We start from the raw sequence: 15,860 nt of genomic DNA on the forward strand, positions 1-15,860 counted from the left end.
CCTAAACGAAATCTTTTGATAAACTGGAATTGTCTAAGCCGGTTTATCTTATCTGTAACAAAAAACGAATTCGTTTTTTCCGTGTTTTCTCAAAACCTGAAAGAAGTGCATATGCAAAGGCTTCAAACAACTTGTACGTGTGAACGTTTAAAAATGAGGTTTACTTTAAATAAAGGAAACTTTGCATGTAATAACTGAGCTGGCAAATATTGTCACTGTCTTTCCAAACAAACCTACCTGCCTTTGTTAATTTTGCTTTGTTGTGTGCAATAGATGTGTTATTAAAGCGCGTCAAATCACCGGACATAGTGCAATATCGAAACTGAAGACCGAACCTGGGAGCACGCGGCGTCCGCAGCACCTTAGAAACGAAGCTGTTTTGAAATCTGTGCTTAAATCGGATTACATCAAGTACTCGGATAAAGGCGCCTATGTGCAGCCGTTTTCAGCAGACCCAAACACCGATTTTACAAAGGTAAGCTCTTTGGGCTGCTCCATTTTCGAGTTTTCGATGGGCTCATTCTTCTTTTTATCTCCGTTTTCGACACTGGTACTACCCACGTGACTATCATTGAAAGCCTGTAATTGCGCATTTTAAAATGTAAATCGCGCCTTTCAATCGCTTTTAATAGTTGTGTTTTTTCCGTTTGCTAGTCTTTCGAATTTAAAGTAATCACCTCAAAAAACTACAAACACCAAATACCCCATTTAAAGACAACCAGTTGAGACTATGTGATCGATTTAATAAGTTATAAACCCGAACTGGCTGCGCTTTGCGGTTCTAGCCTACAGATTGTTCTCGCGCCAGTTGCCGGCTAAGCTTATTAGAGAAGTAAGTAGTTTTATTTCGTGTCAATCTACTGAAATAGCAGTTAAAAACCACTAAATGGAGACACTATAAAAAATATTCTCCTGAGAGCCGGGACGTGTGCTTACTGGTAAAGAATGTTAAACCCATCCATTAACATTGTCCATCTGGTTGTTGAAACGTTATGGGTTTTATCTGTAATCGAAATTGAGAATGAATGCTTTTCGAACCTATGAAAACAAGGTGGCTAGTTTTGTAGTGCACCATTGCTCAAGAACGCAAAGGGTGTACTCTATTTTTGTGAGGTTAGTCGTTGCTTTCGGTAAGTTTCCACTCTGAATAAAATTGAATAAAGAAATGAATAGATGAGTATAAACGAATTCTCCCTATCGCGGATCAAAGACACAACGTCGGGCACTATATATCGCAATGGAAGTACAGAAGAAATTAATTTGCAGAATTTGTTTGGTGAAATTCTCCTAACTGGTGTTTTCCATCCGATCCCCTGAAATTTACAGCTCCCCACCGAAGTAGGAAGGGGAAAATTTTGTGGGACAGTTGTGAATTTCATAAACGTATTCATTTGTATCAGCACTCCTTTGAATCACGAGACCGCAATGAAGAAGTACCAACAACGTTCAGTCAGCAGTGTTACCAGTCACTTCGTAGAAGCCGTATTGATTGAGAAAGGGACTGTTTTTATCGGAATGTCCATATTTGACGAAATGATGACAATTTTTCCCTTAAAAAAGACAAATATCTCTTTAGAAAAATAGTATTTCAATAACAGAAAGCGACTCGAGAAAACCTCAACCCGTTTCTGTAGGCCGTCGATCGTGACATCGCGATTCGTGACAGTGGCCATGCATAAAATGCGGCTAATGCATTTAACAACATTAAGAAGAGCAGAGAGCCTCAGGTCTACCTTATGAATCCTATTATCAAAAGATGACAGAGTGGGTGACCTCTGATGTTCTTTGCTAAAGTACGCCAAATTGTGGAACCCCAATAGAGCTTGGAGAGTCTTGAATTTCTCATCCCATCTAGGACTCCGAAAAAAAGCATTGAAATTTGTAATGCAAAGTTGATGCTCTTGGAACAGAAAGCTTCGTTGTTTAATAAGGGCCAAGGAGCCAAAAATCGTTCCTCGGTTAACATTACCGTCACTTTTGCGTTTTATCGCGGCGCGAAGTCATGCTTTCTTAATAAATTACCATTGCCTGGGTCAACATATATGTTATCTGCAATACAACGAAATTGTATTTAGAGTTTCATAAAATATCCAATTAAAGGTTTCAAACAACTTGTGAATGTTAAAAATGCGGCTAGGTAAAGAAAGTCTGAAACTTTGCCTGTAATAACAGAGCCGGCAAACATTGTCACTGTCCTTTCAAACAAACCTACCTGCCTTTGTTGATTTCTTGTTGTGTGCAAAGGACTGGTATTTAAACTGAGCATCAAAACACCGGCTTTGTGCAATAATAAGTCTCCACATGTTTGACCGTGATTGACTTTGAGGCGGCGCACTTCTAAGGTGGGGGTTGCCAATTTCAAATTATTGTAGATATACCGCCCGACTTTCCCTTGTGCAACCATGTGCTTGAGTTTCGAGTTCTCTTCCTTCATCAGGAAGGGATTCCGTTTGCCCAAAAAATTCTTCTTGAATCGTATTCTACATGATCTTCAAAGGATTCTATTGTTCGCACATATAAAGTAAGTGAACTTGGATTTAATTCTTGACTGAAAGGAACGTGTTCGGGCCCATTTTCGAAAGATAAAATCAATATCAAGTTCTATCAAAGAAATACGAATAATTTAAATCCCCTCTAAGCAAGCCAGACGAGGTGACTGGGATTGGCAATAGAGAGCCATGGAGCCATGGCAATACTGAACCAGGGATGGCACAGGTATAGTGCAATGGTAAGAGACCGGCACGGTTCCAATATGCGTACGGACTCGTGAAAACACCCGAACCATGCACGGTTTTGCACGGTTAGCGCGGTTAAGGCATGGAATCTGCTTTTGTAAAGTTACATTTTGCTCTGTTTAAAATCCAATTTGACACAAAACAAACTAACAAAAGCACGATATAGATATGAGGAGACGCGTAGCAACTGCATGCATCGGTTTTTTAGGCGGATTAGCTGGGATACTGCAATACACGTTGTTATAAATGGCCACTGTCTCCGATTTTCACCGATCGAGGCAACGTACACATTTGACTGAATTTCTTGGTAAGCATGTACAGCTCACAAAACAACCGGTCGTTGAAAAAGTCTCAGACCAGAAAGCCATGTTTGATTTGCCGCGTACTGCACCTCACTACAACGTGATTGGCTAAAAGCATAAGCTTAACCAATCACAGCAAAGATTTTTAAAAAAATTCATTCAAATACCGCGACTGGTCTCAAAATTTGCACGGACCCATGCAAAAACACCATAGCGATCTGTAACAGAATTTGCACGTTTCCATGTAAACAGTAGCCTGCGAGCAGGCTCTCCGAGAGACTGGGGTTGGGGCAGGCTATGTAAACAGGTGGTCCAGGTTCAAAATTCGTCCGTGCAAAAATTTGTCCGGACCCGTATAAACGTAGCCTTAGTGTGCAAGTTTGGGACCTGAGGAAAGCAGGTCAACCTTTTGACCGGCACGGTTCCAATACTCGTGAAACACTCGAACCGTGCAAGATTTTGCCTTGTTAAGGCATGGAATCTACTTATGTTTTTTGGTCGCTAGGCAAAAATGTTTCAAGGTCGCAATTTTTTACTTCCATAAAGTTACATTTCGCTCTGTTTAAAATCAAATTTGACAAAAACCAAAAGCACGATACTTTTTAGTTTGTTTAGGATTCTGTCTTTGTTGAAGCTTCCTGCCGCCTCGTGGGAATATGTTCTTGTCGTTATCAGGGTACTTTTCCAAAAACATTTTGGTTATGTCTTCGTAATTGCTCCTCACTGTCTCTCAGTCAACTCCTTCGCCTGCTTTTCCGACTTTCGTAGTCTAAAACTACATGCAACAACGCATTAATTTTATCTGTCCACATAAAGTTTTTGTCTGCCGCCATGTTTGATTTGCCGCGTACTTCACCTACAGTAGCTACAATGTGATTGGCTAAAAGCATTAGCTTAACCAATCCCTGCAGAGAGTTGAAAAAAGCCATTCAAATGCCGCGACTGGTCTCAAAATTTGCGCGGACCCATGTAAACACCATTACGATCCGTAACAGAATTTGCACTGTTCCATGTAAACAGGCGGTCCAGGTAAAAAATTCGTCCGCGCAAAAATTTGTCCGGACCTGTGTAAACGTAGCCTTAGTCGTTCAAAAATTCGTCCAGTTCCACCGGTGCCGTGTGAATGCAAGGTAGAACCGTGAAAGGTTTTGTCTGTGCAAAAATGTGTCCGGACCCGTGTAAACGGGGTCTAAAGCTTTCTACTACCACTAGCTACGCAAGGTACAGAGGTTCGTCGTCACAGGTGGGCAAAGTCTTGTTGGTTCTCTACTCTGCTCTAAGAGGTTTTTCTTCGGGTCTGACTCTGGTATTCCCAACCGCGTGAACCCAATTAGTGTCCAAGCGCTAAATACACTTAACACTTCAATAAAGTTTAGTTCAAAGGCTGATTTAACCGACACAATCTGGCAAAATCAGAGTTCGCCGGCCAAGCTTGTCAATGGAGCAAGCTCTGGCGGCCTCAAGGATTTCAATGACGTTAATAAAAGGATCTCGCAGGATGCATGGTTACAATTAATATGTTTGTTTAACTCGATATTATCTGGTACATCGGGTTCCAATTTTCCCAACCATGATACATCACAGAAGACAGACCACAACACCGGGAACTACATGCCCTACTCTTGCGACAAGTGTGTGGGTTCTTTTACGTCCCACAGGATTATGAACATTGAAGGGTTGTGAGACGGGACCTCCGGCTTATCGTCCTTATCCGAGAAGATTAGAGAGTCTAACCATTTTGCAGATGTAATTACAAAGGCAGCACTTTCTCCTCAGTTATTTAAAGACCCTGAGTGTTGGTCCGGCCGGAGTTGAACTCACGACCTCCCGCGTGACAGTCCGGTGGTCAACCAACTGAGCCAACTGCGCGGTCTCTTTCTACATGTTTATAGACACCTGACATGACCTCTACGATGCCGGCGGTGCAGTGCTCTAACAACTGAACTATGAAGCCACAAACTAAATTTGGGGGCAGTTCAATTTGCTGGACTAGGTCATTTGTTCCCGTGAAAGGACTTAATGAAATAAATGTATTACATTTTAAAGTGTGGGTTATCTATAGACGAAATGTTGAGAGCTTATAGTTAGGTGCGAGGATCTCTTAAAATATATGCATTTCTTTCATTGATTGAGTCCTTTCACGGGAACACATAAGCCCAAGAAGTTGACCTGCTCCCAACTGTATGGCTTCATAGCTCAGTTGGAGGAGCATTGCACCGGCATCGCAGAGATCATCGGTTTGATTCCCGTTGACCTGAAGTTTTCAGGTGTCTGTAAAGAGGCAATTGCTTAAATTGTCCAGTTAAGTGCGGGACCACTTCTTGCTACGATAACCCCAACATCGTCAGTCCCAGGGTCTCCGTTGTCGTTTCGACAGAGAGACCCTGGGAACGAGGTTGCTATAACCCTTCGCACTTCAAATATATGCATTTCTTTTCGGCTGACTGATTATAAAACGATAGCTTTGTTCCAATGAGGCAAAGGTGGGGTGCTCATCAAATCAAGTCGATAAAGGATTCGTCAGTAATTTTCAATGAAGCTGCAGCTGAGAGAGACTGACCTTCAATTGTTTTAGAGCCGCCGCCAACGTGGACGTCTTATCACGTGGATGCGAACCAAGAAAGGAGCTTGGTGGATCGCGAATTTCCGATCCCATCTAGGACTCAGATAAAATATTCTCTGTATGTTTTAACATGGAAAAGCATTGAAATTTGTACTCGAAGATGACGTACTTGGAAGAAAATGCTTCATTGTTTAATGACGGCGAAAAATCGTTCGTAACCGAGGTTACGATTTGCTTTTAAAAGAGGCTCTTTTGTCCTCCGCCATTTTAGTTCGGTTCATGAAAGTCTACCCAACTCTATTAAAGCCTATACTAAAATAATACAGATGGACAGGTGGACGGATTCAAGTCACCTGAATTTTTATTTCCTGTTAATAATTTTTCAAGGTTTTTCACGGTAACCCAAAGGTTCATATCTCCCGTGGTTAAAACGAGTAATTTGTTATAACGTGACAGTTTGCGAGCTGGGTGAGCCAGGCCGCCATAACTGAATACACTTACGTTGATGTCTTAAAATGAACGCGTTTTTTTTTTAATACGCAACTTTAAGACGGTGATTTGTAGTCGATAGAATGTTTTTCAAGACGATTGTTGAAGTAGAAATCCTATTCTCTCGTCAGGGTGCCGCCTTCAGGTGGTCCTGAGCTTTGAAAACTTAATTTGCCGTGAAACATGATCAACGAATATGTTCACGCGTGGTGTGGTATTTTTCATGTCCTTGTATCATACCGAGGAAGTACATTTTTTGGTACATTATACGTAGATTACTTGTGTCCTAAAAAGCTAAAAACAAGGTCCGAAGATATTTTGCAGTCCCCGAATTTTCTATAAACAATAGTTGCAAGACGTTTACATAATTGTTTAAGAGCATTTTAGTCTTTTTTTTTTTTTTTACAGTACCTGTACATATGTTTTATGCCTTTTGCAACAACGTTTGTGTTATGGACCGTTATGCTAAATGCGTTTGCGTCTTTTCGCTTTCATATCCAAGGGGCTCTCTATCGCCCTTTCAGACCTGCAAACCCTTCAGAGCTCAAAATCTGGAGGTGAACTGCAAAAAATCTGGAGATTCAGTGAAAAAACGAGAGATTTTATAAATTGCCTCATTTTAATTGTCAAATCCATACAAAGGTTACATTTAACTGGCACAAGCGCAGTAGTTTGCTTTGTTATACGCGGCAGTTACGGTCTTACAAAAATTTGGTTTTATCAACGGAGTTGATAATGTAAATTGGCCACCGTACAGAGATTCTAAAAGCTAGTTACGGTCTCAGCTGAAGCTAAAAGTTCAGCCAGGTCTCCATTTGTAGCAAGGTGTACTATTCTCTCAAAATGCCAGTTTAATTGCCAGAATCTGAATTTGACAAATCTTCCTCACACAAGATCACACGCGGACCACGCTTCCCTGAAGCCATTTTGTTCAACATGCGCGCACTTATGACGAAAGCATGCCCAGGAATGCATGAAATCGAGGAACTTTGTCCCCAGATTTCGCTGTATCAGGGATTTGCCGGGAGGCCGGGAGAAAAGAGAAAAAACCAGGAGAGTTGGCAGGTCTCCCGTTTCAAATCTTCTGGCTTTAAAAAAAGTAAAGCTCAAAGCCTGGTTAACGGTTTCCATGATATTTAACGCTGGTTAGCGCTAGCCCCGGGCCAGGGTTACATGATAAAAGGTAAAAAAAAGTCTGCTTACGAGCCAAGTGGCCCATTAGGCCGGAGCTTATCCCGGTTTCTGTAGCATGAGGCGACTAGGAGTATTTCTGCCCCCTTGATGGGATGCTAGTTCATCGCAGGGTTACCCCCAGCATTAAATTTGCGTGTACCCATTTATACACCTGGGTAGAGACAGGCACTGTGAGCGAGCGTAAAGAGTCTTGCCCAAGAACACAACACGTTATCCCCGGCCAGTCCGCAGTCGAGCGCACTAACCATGAGGCCACCGCGCCTCTCACAGGGTTACACACGGTGTCCCCACGCCCTTGCTTTCAATTTGACGTCAAAAGATGACAAAAACTGGAGATAGACACACCTCTTGGGCAAGACGAATTTAACTTACAACCCGAAACATCAACACGCGAACAGTTCCCGGTTCTCTTGGTCTATCTCGCCGTCGAAAAAGTGTGGATACGGAGAATAACCTGATAATTATTATAAATATAACCTCTTTACCGCTGCAGGTCGCCGGCTCTCTCTAATCGAAAATTGAGAGTGGTTTTAAATTGCTTTTTGTTGTAGTGAACGCATTTGTTTATAGATTTTGTTTTTTAATGGTTATCTCAGAGTTAATTTATCTAAATTCTAACTGCTGATGAAATGCGGTTTCAAACTGATTCAGCTGCTCTATCATGCAGTTAGTAAAATAGATGCGCCAGCTAGACATCGCATTTGTCAAACCCTCGGAAATCTCGACTTCGATCTCGCTACTGGTAATTGTGGTTGTAAGCATAATATGACGGTTTTTAATTTCTCTGAGTAAGAAATAATGGGCGATGGCTCCTTGCCTAAAATTTAGTCAATGGCAAACAAAATCACACATACACACACACACAAAAAATAAGTGCACTATGGATGTTTATCATCTCAATATCAGACTGTGGCATATCAGAGTCGCCACATTAAGTGTTTATTTGACGGTTAGGAGCAAATTATCATTTAAATTGAAGGGTCCGAAAAAGTGCCTGCAGGAAGACGACTAATAGCTTTTGTTATAAATAGCTTTTTTGTTTCAATTGAGGAGGATTTAATAGTGCATGAAAATTAATCGCACAGAACCAATATTTTCGAGAAAAAACACTTTACATGTATTTTGAATAGAACGTCATGTTATTGGAGGTCAGCCAGCTCCCAACTTAGGACACTTCCTTCGATCAAAATCATTGGGGGACCGGTCTTTTCAGGAATTCTCTCTTTAATTTGTCCATCGCGATGCTGCTTATTGTTTGAGAGACTCTGTGAATAAGGTAAATGTTCTGCAACGGCGCTCAAACTACTGCAAAAACAGCTTTAGCTTTAGTGGTGCAGTTTTGTGGAACATTTTGCCTTTAGAACCAAGGTAAGCATGCAGAGTCCCTCAATCAATTCAAACGACTGATCAAGGAGGCTATCTAAGCCATTATTTTAAACACGGCATTCATGGAAAGCAGCTTTTATTTTATGATATTGGATAGGATAGTTCAAGTATAGTTCAGTTACATTTTTTAACTGTAGATGTGGTCTTTATATTGCTCATGAATTGTACCGTGGTTTTCATCAGTGAATTTCTAATTTTTTTCTATATTTGTATATTTTCCTTTTTAAGGTGTAAATTTTTATTACATCTAAAATAATACCTGTAGTCCCCCAGCCGTAGTGAGACAAAACAAGGTAACTTTCTGTCTAGTTTTTCGATTCTTAAAAATTGTAAGCGGAATTTTTTTTAGCGATGACATTTTAAATAAAATTACTGCGTTTAATTCAAATTCTTATTATTATTACTATTATATGCAGTATACACGTATGGATGCTCTAATGTTAAAAGTACATAGGGCGCAAAGCGTAGCCTATGTCCTCTTACGGAACATAAGTCTCTATATAAAGGAGCGTTTTAAAATAATAAAATACATTCTATATATATATATATATCATAACAATAATAATCCTTAAAATCCTAAATCCTAAAATTCTAATTTAAATTTAAATTTAAAAATAAATAAATAAATAATAAAAAAAAAAAATCCTTAAAATTTTCTAACACTCTATAATTTCTAAAGTTCGTAAGATTATTTGACGATGGCCTTGAAGGCCCGCGCTATGTTAAGTGAACTTGAGATAATAGCTTTCTGCATCCTTCTGAGAACCTCCCTTCCTCTAGCGCCCACAAGTTTCTTTATTGTTTTCTCTAAATCTTTAGACCAACCGCCTAGCACATCAATCACTACGTTGCACTGTTCCACGACATAGCCAGGGTACTGCTTCCTTAACTCCCAGCGCAGTGGAGCATACTTTTCCGTCTTCTCCCTCTCCTTTTTCCCACGGTTGTCTAACCAGGGGCAACTCATTTCAACTGCCCATACTCGTTTCCTCCTGTGATCCACAAATCTGACGTCCACTCTGTTGGCCTTGACATAGCTTTGTTCGGCATACACTGGTACATCCCAGTAAGCTTGAGCTTCCGGAGATTCGTACACTGGTTTGGGTCCCACTAACGAGTACCATGGTGGTACTGAGTCCACTAGCTGCAGGTCTTTACACACCTCAAAGAACAACACCTTAAGTGCAGCGTTGTGTCGCTCCAAGTACTTGGACTGTGCTAAAGCAGGACATCCTGCAAGAACATGCGCAAGAGTTTCTGCAGCGCCTCCGCACAACCTACACGTGATCTCTCCTTGTGAAGTTCCTGTTTTGATCTTTGTATACACTCTAGTAGGGGTGAGCTGTTCGTAAAGCTCCAGTACCCCGGTAATCGTGTGGGTGGGTGCTGAGGGCCACTCCAGTAGCCAAGCAAAACACTCATCCATGCTCAGATCTTTGTCGTGCCACCGTGCACACAGAAAGCGACCATGCCACTGCTCGCTCTCAATCTCTTCCTGTAACTTCTCCGTCACAGTCCTCCTCAAATAACCCTTAACTTTCTTCCCTAGATTTTCTTCCCTAGATTTCTTCTTCCTATTATTATTATTATTATTATTATTATTATTATTATATTCAGCAAACAACACTATCTAGAACTATATGGAAAAATCGTGAATAGTGTACCTCTGTTATTCTGCAAGTTAAATAACCTTAGGGGAAAAAAATACAGATCAGCTTCTTACAAATACAGAATAGCACACATGCTATTTAGGCAATCTAAAAGAGAAAAATGCGGGTAGAAGATATAAAAATGGTTATTTTCACGTGAATTGCTTGATAAGACTTGTCTGGTCTCAACTAAGGGTGCGTTCAATTGACCCTATTCTGGAATGCAAAAATTCTCGCGCGCTCATTGGCTAATTTTCAATTGTCAATAAGCATTTATAATTTATGCGATAATGACGCGCGATATTGCTCGCGTCAGATGGAAGTTTCTCGCACTTTTGTCTCGCTTTCTTCTCGTGTTTTGACTTAATTTTGACCCCTCTGCCTTTTTGTTATTGTAAAAAACAAATTGATGTCAGTTTTTCATGAGTCTGTCCTGTTATTGACAATGAATTTCGTCATAACATTGTCAAAGTAGTCTGCGGATCCAGGACAGACGCATGAAAAACTGACATCAATTTGTTAATTTAAAACTGTAGTTCTGGTGTTATGTCTAAAATAGCAATTTTAGCAGGTGTTTGGCAATTTTAATTGGAATCTCCGTAAAACGAAGGATTATATAACTTCAATTCGATGTATTCCTATTGAGGAATTGCATCCACCCTAAAGCTCATTCCAACTTTTCCTAAGGATCTGCGGATTTTCTACACAAAAGCGACATTGCAGGTTTCAGGTAAATACGTACAAATATAGACAAAATCAAAAGAAAAATGTTTCTTTATCTTAGGTTATGAATAATCCGAACAGATACTCTTTCCGTGGCTTTCCAAAATACACCCAGAATTTGATAATCTATGCTAATGTAAGGACCGATTTACACGGCACGATTCTTGTCACATGCGACAAGCTTGCGACAGGCTTACAACTCGTTTAGGGTCGATTTACACGGTACGATTTTTGGCGCATGCTACAAGCTTACGACAGACCTACGATACGATTGTCGCAGCCTTTTAAAAACATGTTTTAAAATGCTACGACATTTTTTCTTACGTACGCGACAATCGTAAACGAGTTGTAGGCCTGTCGTAAGCTTGTCGCATGCGACAAAAATCGTACCGGTGTAAATAGCGCCTAAGATAGGTACAGGATACATTTACAGGGCGCGTTCGATTGACCCATATACGCGGAGTGATGATTTAAAACACTATGTGTGGCGTTTTGCAGAAACAAGGACGATAAAGATATGTTTAAAATAGCATTTTAGCAGATGTTTGACAATATTAATATGAATCTCCGCAAAAACGAAGGATTTCTAACTTCTATTCCATGTATTCCTATTCCGGAATACGGTCAATCGAACGCGCCCTTAATTGTAACTGGGGGATGAAGTAAAAATGCCCGGTCAACATATCACTTGAGCAGAAAAACAAACAGTGCTACATGTTTCGTGTCCCAGCCCTCAAGAATTCGCACTGCATGGCTTATCCTTGGAAAAAACATGATTCCAAAGAATACGAGCATATGCAAAAAAGGTATTGCTCTTGAAGAAATGTAACCATCGCCACAGACCAGCCTCCGACGGAATTTGCGCGAAGGTTAGCGTTCATAAGTTCGGCGCCCTCGCTTCTCACAATATTTTGCTTGTCGATCCTCCCTCTTGATTGTCAACAAAATTTATGACTACTTGTCTATGAGTAGTTTTTACTCATACTTGTTCAACGGAACTTAATTCCTTTGGCATTTGTTGGCTGAACTTTGTAACATAATCAGTGAATTTTAAGAAATCGATGATGTATGTCGGTGAGTTGTCCTTCGCGGATCGTCTCATCAAGTTCGCGAAAGCAAAGTGAAAGCCATTTTTTTTTTGTCTGTCTCTTTCACTCAAAGAGCGCCGATAGCCAGAATTTCCTTTGATCAATACACCTTGAAAATGATAGTCTGCAAATGAGTGTCTATCTGTTAAATAGTGAAAACCTTCTAACTTTTCATCCCGTCGCAGTCTCTTTTGTTGGGTTAGAGATGGATAGCCCGTCTGTAGTTTAGCAAGTGCGGCTCAAATGCCTTGGAAAATCTTTCTAAGTCAAAAAACGAGTTTCTTTTAAGTGTGAGGTGGAACTGGTTTTCGTCGCAAAACATACCGGCTCAGTAACGAGCAATTGCTTTTGAAACTTTGGGAGATTTCAACAGTTATAATTAGCATTTACAAACGGCCAAGGGCCTCTTCATGAAAGTTTTAATAACTATATTCCACGGATATAAGTGCATGCCTTGGTTCCAGCACATTTATCCATGGAAGAGAGTGATGACGCCTTTCAGGAACCAGCCTCAGTTGTTTATTATCATGCAACGATTTATCGGCACAGGTCAGTGAGACAATCTGAATCTTCATGTGTACTGCAGTTGTGTACTTCACACTTATGGAATTTTTCGCAGTTGCAACTGACTGAAAAACAGCGACTTCCCCTTCGGAACAAAAAAAAACCGCTTTTGCACGCCATACATGCAATAAGAGGAGACGAATTTTCTTTATTCATTTCCAAGTTCACTTTATCCTAACATCAATAGCTTCCTTTGTAAGCTATTCATCAAAAAGGTATTCGATGTCTCGATTGTCCTCGATCATGGGTCTTGTTTTTTTAGCCTAAACGTATCTGCGTTGTTCTCAATTAAGTAAAGCCTGAGATTAGAGCTTGATCTGAAAAATGAGAGATGAAAACTACAGATTTGGTTCGACTGAAATGTCAGATAGTCTGTCCTGAAGCGTCGTAAGACGTAACATGGTACCAACTTGCATGAGTATTAGTATTATCCAGTTAGCAGCGATCAACATCTATCCTTTAAGCCGGAAAATCAAGAATCGTATCAACTATGACGGAATGCATTACCAGCAACCACTCAAAACACATCCGACAAATTCTTTGCTCTACGATCAAAGGTTTAATGGGCCGTTGGAGAAGTTCGAGAGGTGGAACGCTATAATTGCTGCGAATCGAACATCCGTTTCACTTAACACGGCTGCTGAGAAAGATTTCACGTCGAGTTTACGCCAAACAGCAATCATGTTTGCGCTTCGGCAAAATTCAAAGAGACTTGTCTGATTTTTGTTCATATCCTGCCTGTTAACTACTACCACATCTAGTAAATTCACTGAAGAGAGAGATAACTAGCCTAGAACACTGAAGAGAATTTTCACGCTTTAGTAATGGCAGAGGATGGCAATAAGCTACCTGCTGTTTCACGTAAACGCAACTGCAGCTACTTGAAATCTATCTGCTAAATCTCACTGTGACAAACGCCGGTCGATCTGAGCTGCTGTGTCAGTTCCGCTTAATTCAATGAAGCCCCCAATTCTTGACCGTCAGACACAAAACTCAAGCAGGTACTGAGAGGAAAACTGTGCCGCAAACCATAAAGGATTATCATGGTTTTCAGTGCGACTGGATACAAACGCAACTTTCACTAATTTTTCAGCAACATAAGTATGTGAGAACGGATCTGAACATAAACCAAATAATTCGGTCGTGAAGAAGAATGATTAAAAGTTGCAACATATTTTAAACTGTATAATAATCCAGGAAGAAACCTCATTGTATTAAATGCGGAAAATCAAAGAGCTAAATTTAACCGGGAAAATAAAACGACATCAACAAGATGATGGAAGAGCACTATAATTGTGGCATGACTCCCATAAAACAGCAATTGTTCGGTATAAAAGACTACCAAGAACCGGGCTGGCGTTGCAAGTCCACAGCTGTGAGAAACAACAAAGGAAGGCGGTGAAGTTTAAAAAAAAAAAAGATTCATGAGTTTTTCAATAAGCTTGCTGGCGAGTCGGAGTTTTCGCGAGCCGTGTATTTTCCGCGTTGTGCATATGACGTTAAGTCACAGTTAGAATGAAGAAAGCATTGAGAGTAGTCGACGATGTGGAAAAGTAAAATCAAATATGGGCGTAACAAGTCGTTGTTAAGTAAAATGGGATAAACGTAATGTGGGAGAGATAAGCTGTGAGAAGAGAAATAATTACATTTTAAACACAGGACGCGAAGGTTAAAAGTGTGGCCGAGAAATAAATCGAAAATAAGCCTGAAGGTTCAATTAAAACGGACCAGCAAAACCACACAAAGGTAAAGAATTATTAATTCCACTATGTGTAGTTGAAACTACCCCTTATTTTGGAGAAGGTAAGGAGAGATTATACGTCATTCTTGGTGTCTAATAAAACTGGAGTAGTTCAGTTATCGACAAAACCTCAAGGCATTTGCTTGCGGATTAAATTAGTCTCCCTCACATTTGCAAAGATGGGTGAACTAGGTTTTAAAAGAGATCAATATTTTAAATGGGAAATGAAACGTAGCACCTATAACCAACAAAGTTCACTGTCCGCAAATATTCATCGCCTCGGGGGAAAAAGAAAATTGTATAGAAAGCAGCCCGAACTATGTTTATTAGATAAACACGCTTGGAAAAACAAACAGACAGAGATTTAACCTTTTCTTGTTTTAAAAGGCAAGAATAAAATTCTAAATATTCGTGGTCACAGTCGTCAGTGACACGGCGATTGTATTAATTGTTTTATGGTTTAGAAGTAATTTTTTTCTATGCAAATGAGGCTTTTGAGAGAAAAGCGTTAAGTGCACACAAAGCATTTAATGGCAGTTAAAAATATGAACGGATTCTTATCGTACTATTTGCATTTTTGTCTTATCTTATGAAGCTCATTAAATCTCCCATCACACGTCATCAACATCTTTGCGGCCATTCTTAAATCTAACGGCAATTTTTAGACGAGTTTGGGCTCGGATTTTGACAGAAATTCTGAGCCGGAGTTACATGCGACGCGACCTCTTAAGATTTGCGAAAATGTCACGAACCTTGTCGCATGGACAACGCTACAGTTGTAGCCCTCGAAAAATGCATAATTATTTTGCCCAACATTTCCTTTCCATCGCCTTCAGTGCATTGATTGTCAAGACGCCAAAAGATATGCCAATGATAAAATTTATCTTGGCACGCGTGAAGAAAAAATTGACAGAAAAAAATTGACATTAAAAAAATGGAAAAAACATCAAATCCAAACACTATGTGGCAATATTTGAATTATCTGCTTTTGACATTTCTCAAACGGAGGAGTTTTTATAAAGGTTCTTCTTGATAATATCTGGCGAGTGTCGCGTGCGCGCAAAACCAGTTTTCGACTGAGAGATCGACAAGGCGTAAAAATTCACTTGTCGACATTATTTGGCGCTTACATAGTTAATACTCCTTAATCCACATTAAAGATATTCAAGTCGGTTAGAATTAAAAATAGAGACGGCAGTGCAAAACAAGCAATACATCGGATCATTTTCTGAGCTTTGTGAACTGTCACAATGCCCGATCACAGCTCCTGACCTCAAAACAAACTGAGTGGGTTGCTTTTTACACCAAACGTCACATGTCGAGATAAATGGGCGTAGCTGATTGGTTCATTTCTGCAGCAACAATTTCTCGATAATTGGCCGTTTGATGTGATTGGTCGGTTCAATGGATTACATTTGAGAGGCGA

At 40.2% G+C, this 15,860-nt stretch overlaps 2 protein-coding genes across 4 annotated transcripts in view; one reads left to right on the plus strand and one right to left on the minus strand.

Annotated features, from left to right (window-relative positions):
• The window catches only part of LOC137967904 (reversion-inducing cysteine-rich protein with Kazal motifs-like), a 66,113-nt gene that overhangs the window by 4,620 nt on the left and 45,633 nt on the right, over positions 1-15,860 (plus strand). The window contains exon 2 of one of the 3 annotated variants that reach the window (XM_068814502.1): positions 274-475. The gene's annotated coding sequence lies outside the window, so the exon portion shown is untranslated. Of the gene's footprint in view, positions 1-273; positions 476-10,954; positions 11,049-12,582; positions 12,679-15,860 lie in introns of those variants that run through there. The other 2 variants (XM_068814504.1, XM_068814503.1) reach the window with 2 other exon arrangements.
• Positions 9,358-10,095, minus strand: LOC137968770 (uncharacterized). Its single transcript, XM_068815261.1, has one exon. It carries the CDS (start codon positions 10,093-10,095, stop codon positions 9,358-9,360), a length of 738 nt encoding a protein of 245 aa, XP_068671362.1.

Source organism: Montipora foliosa, chromosome 8 (genome assembly GCF_036669935.1).
Source record: "Montipora foliosa isolate CH-2021 chromosome 8, ASM3666993v2, whole genome shotgun sequence".
Taxonomy (NCBI): Eukaryota; Metazoa; Cnidaria; class Anthozoa; order Scleractinia; family Acroporidae; genus Montipora; species Montipora foliosa.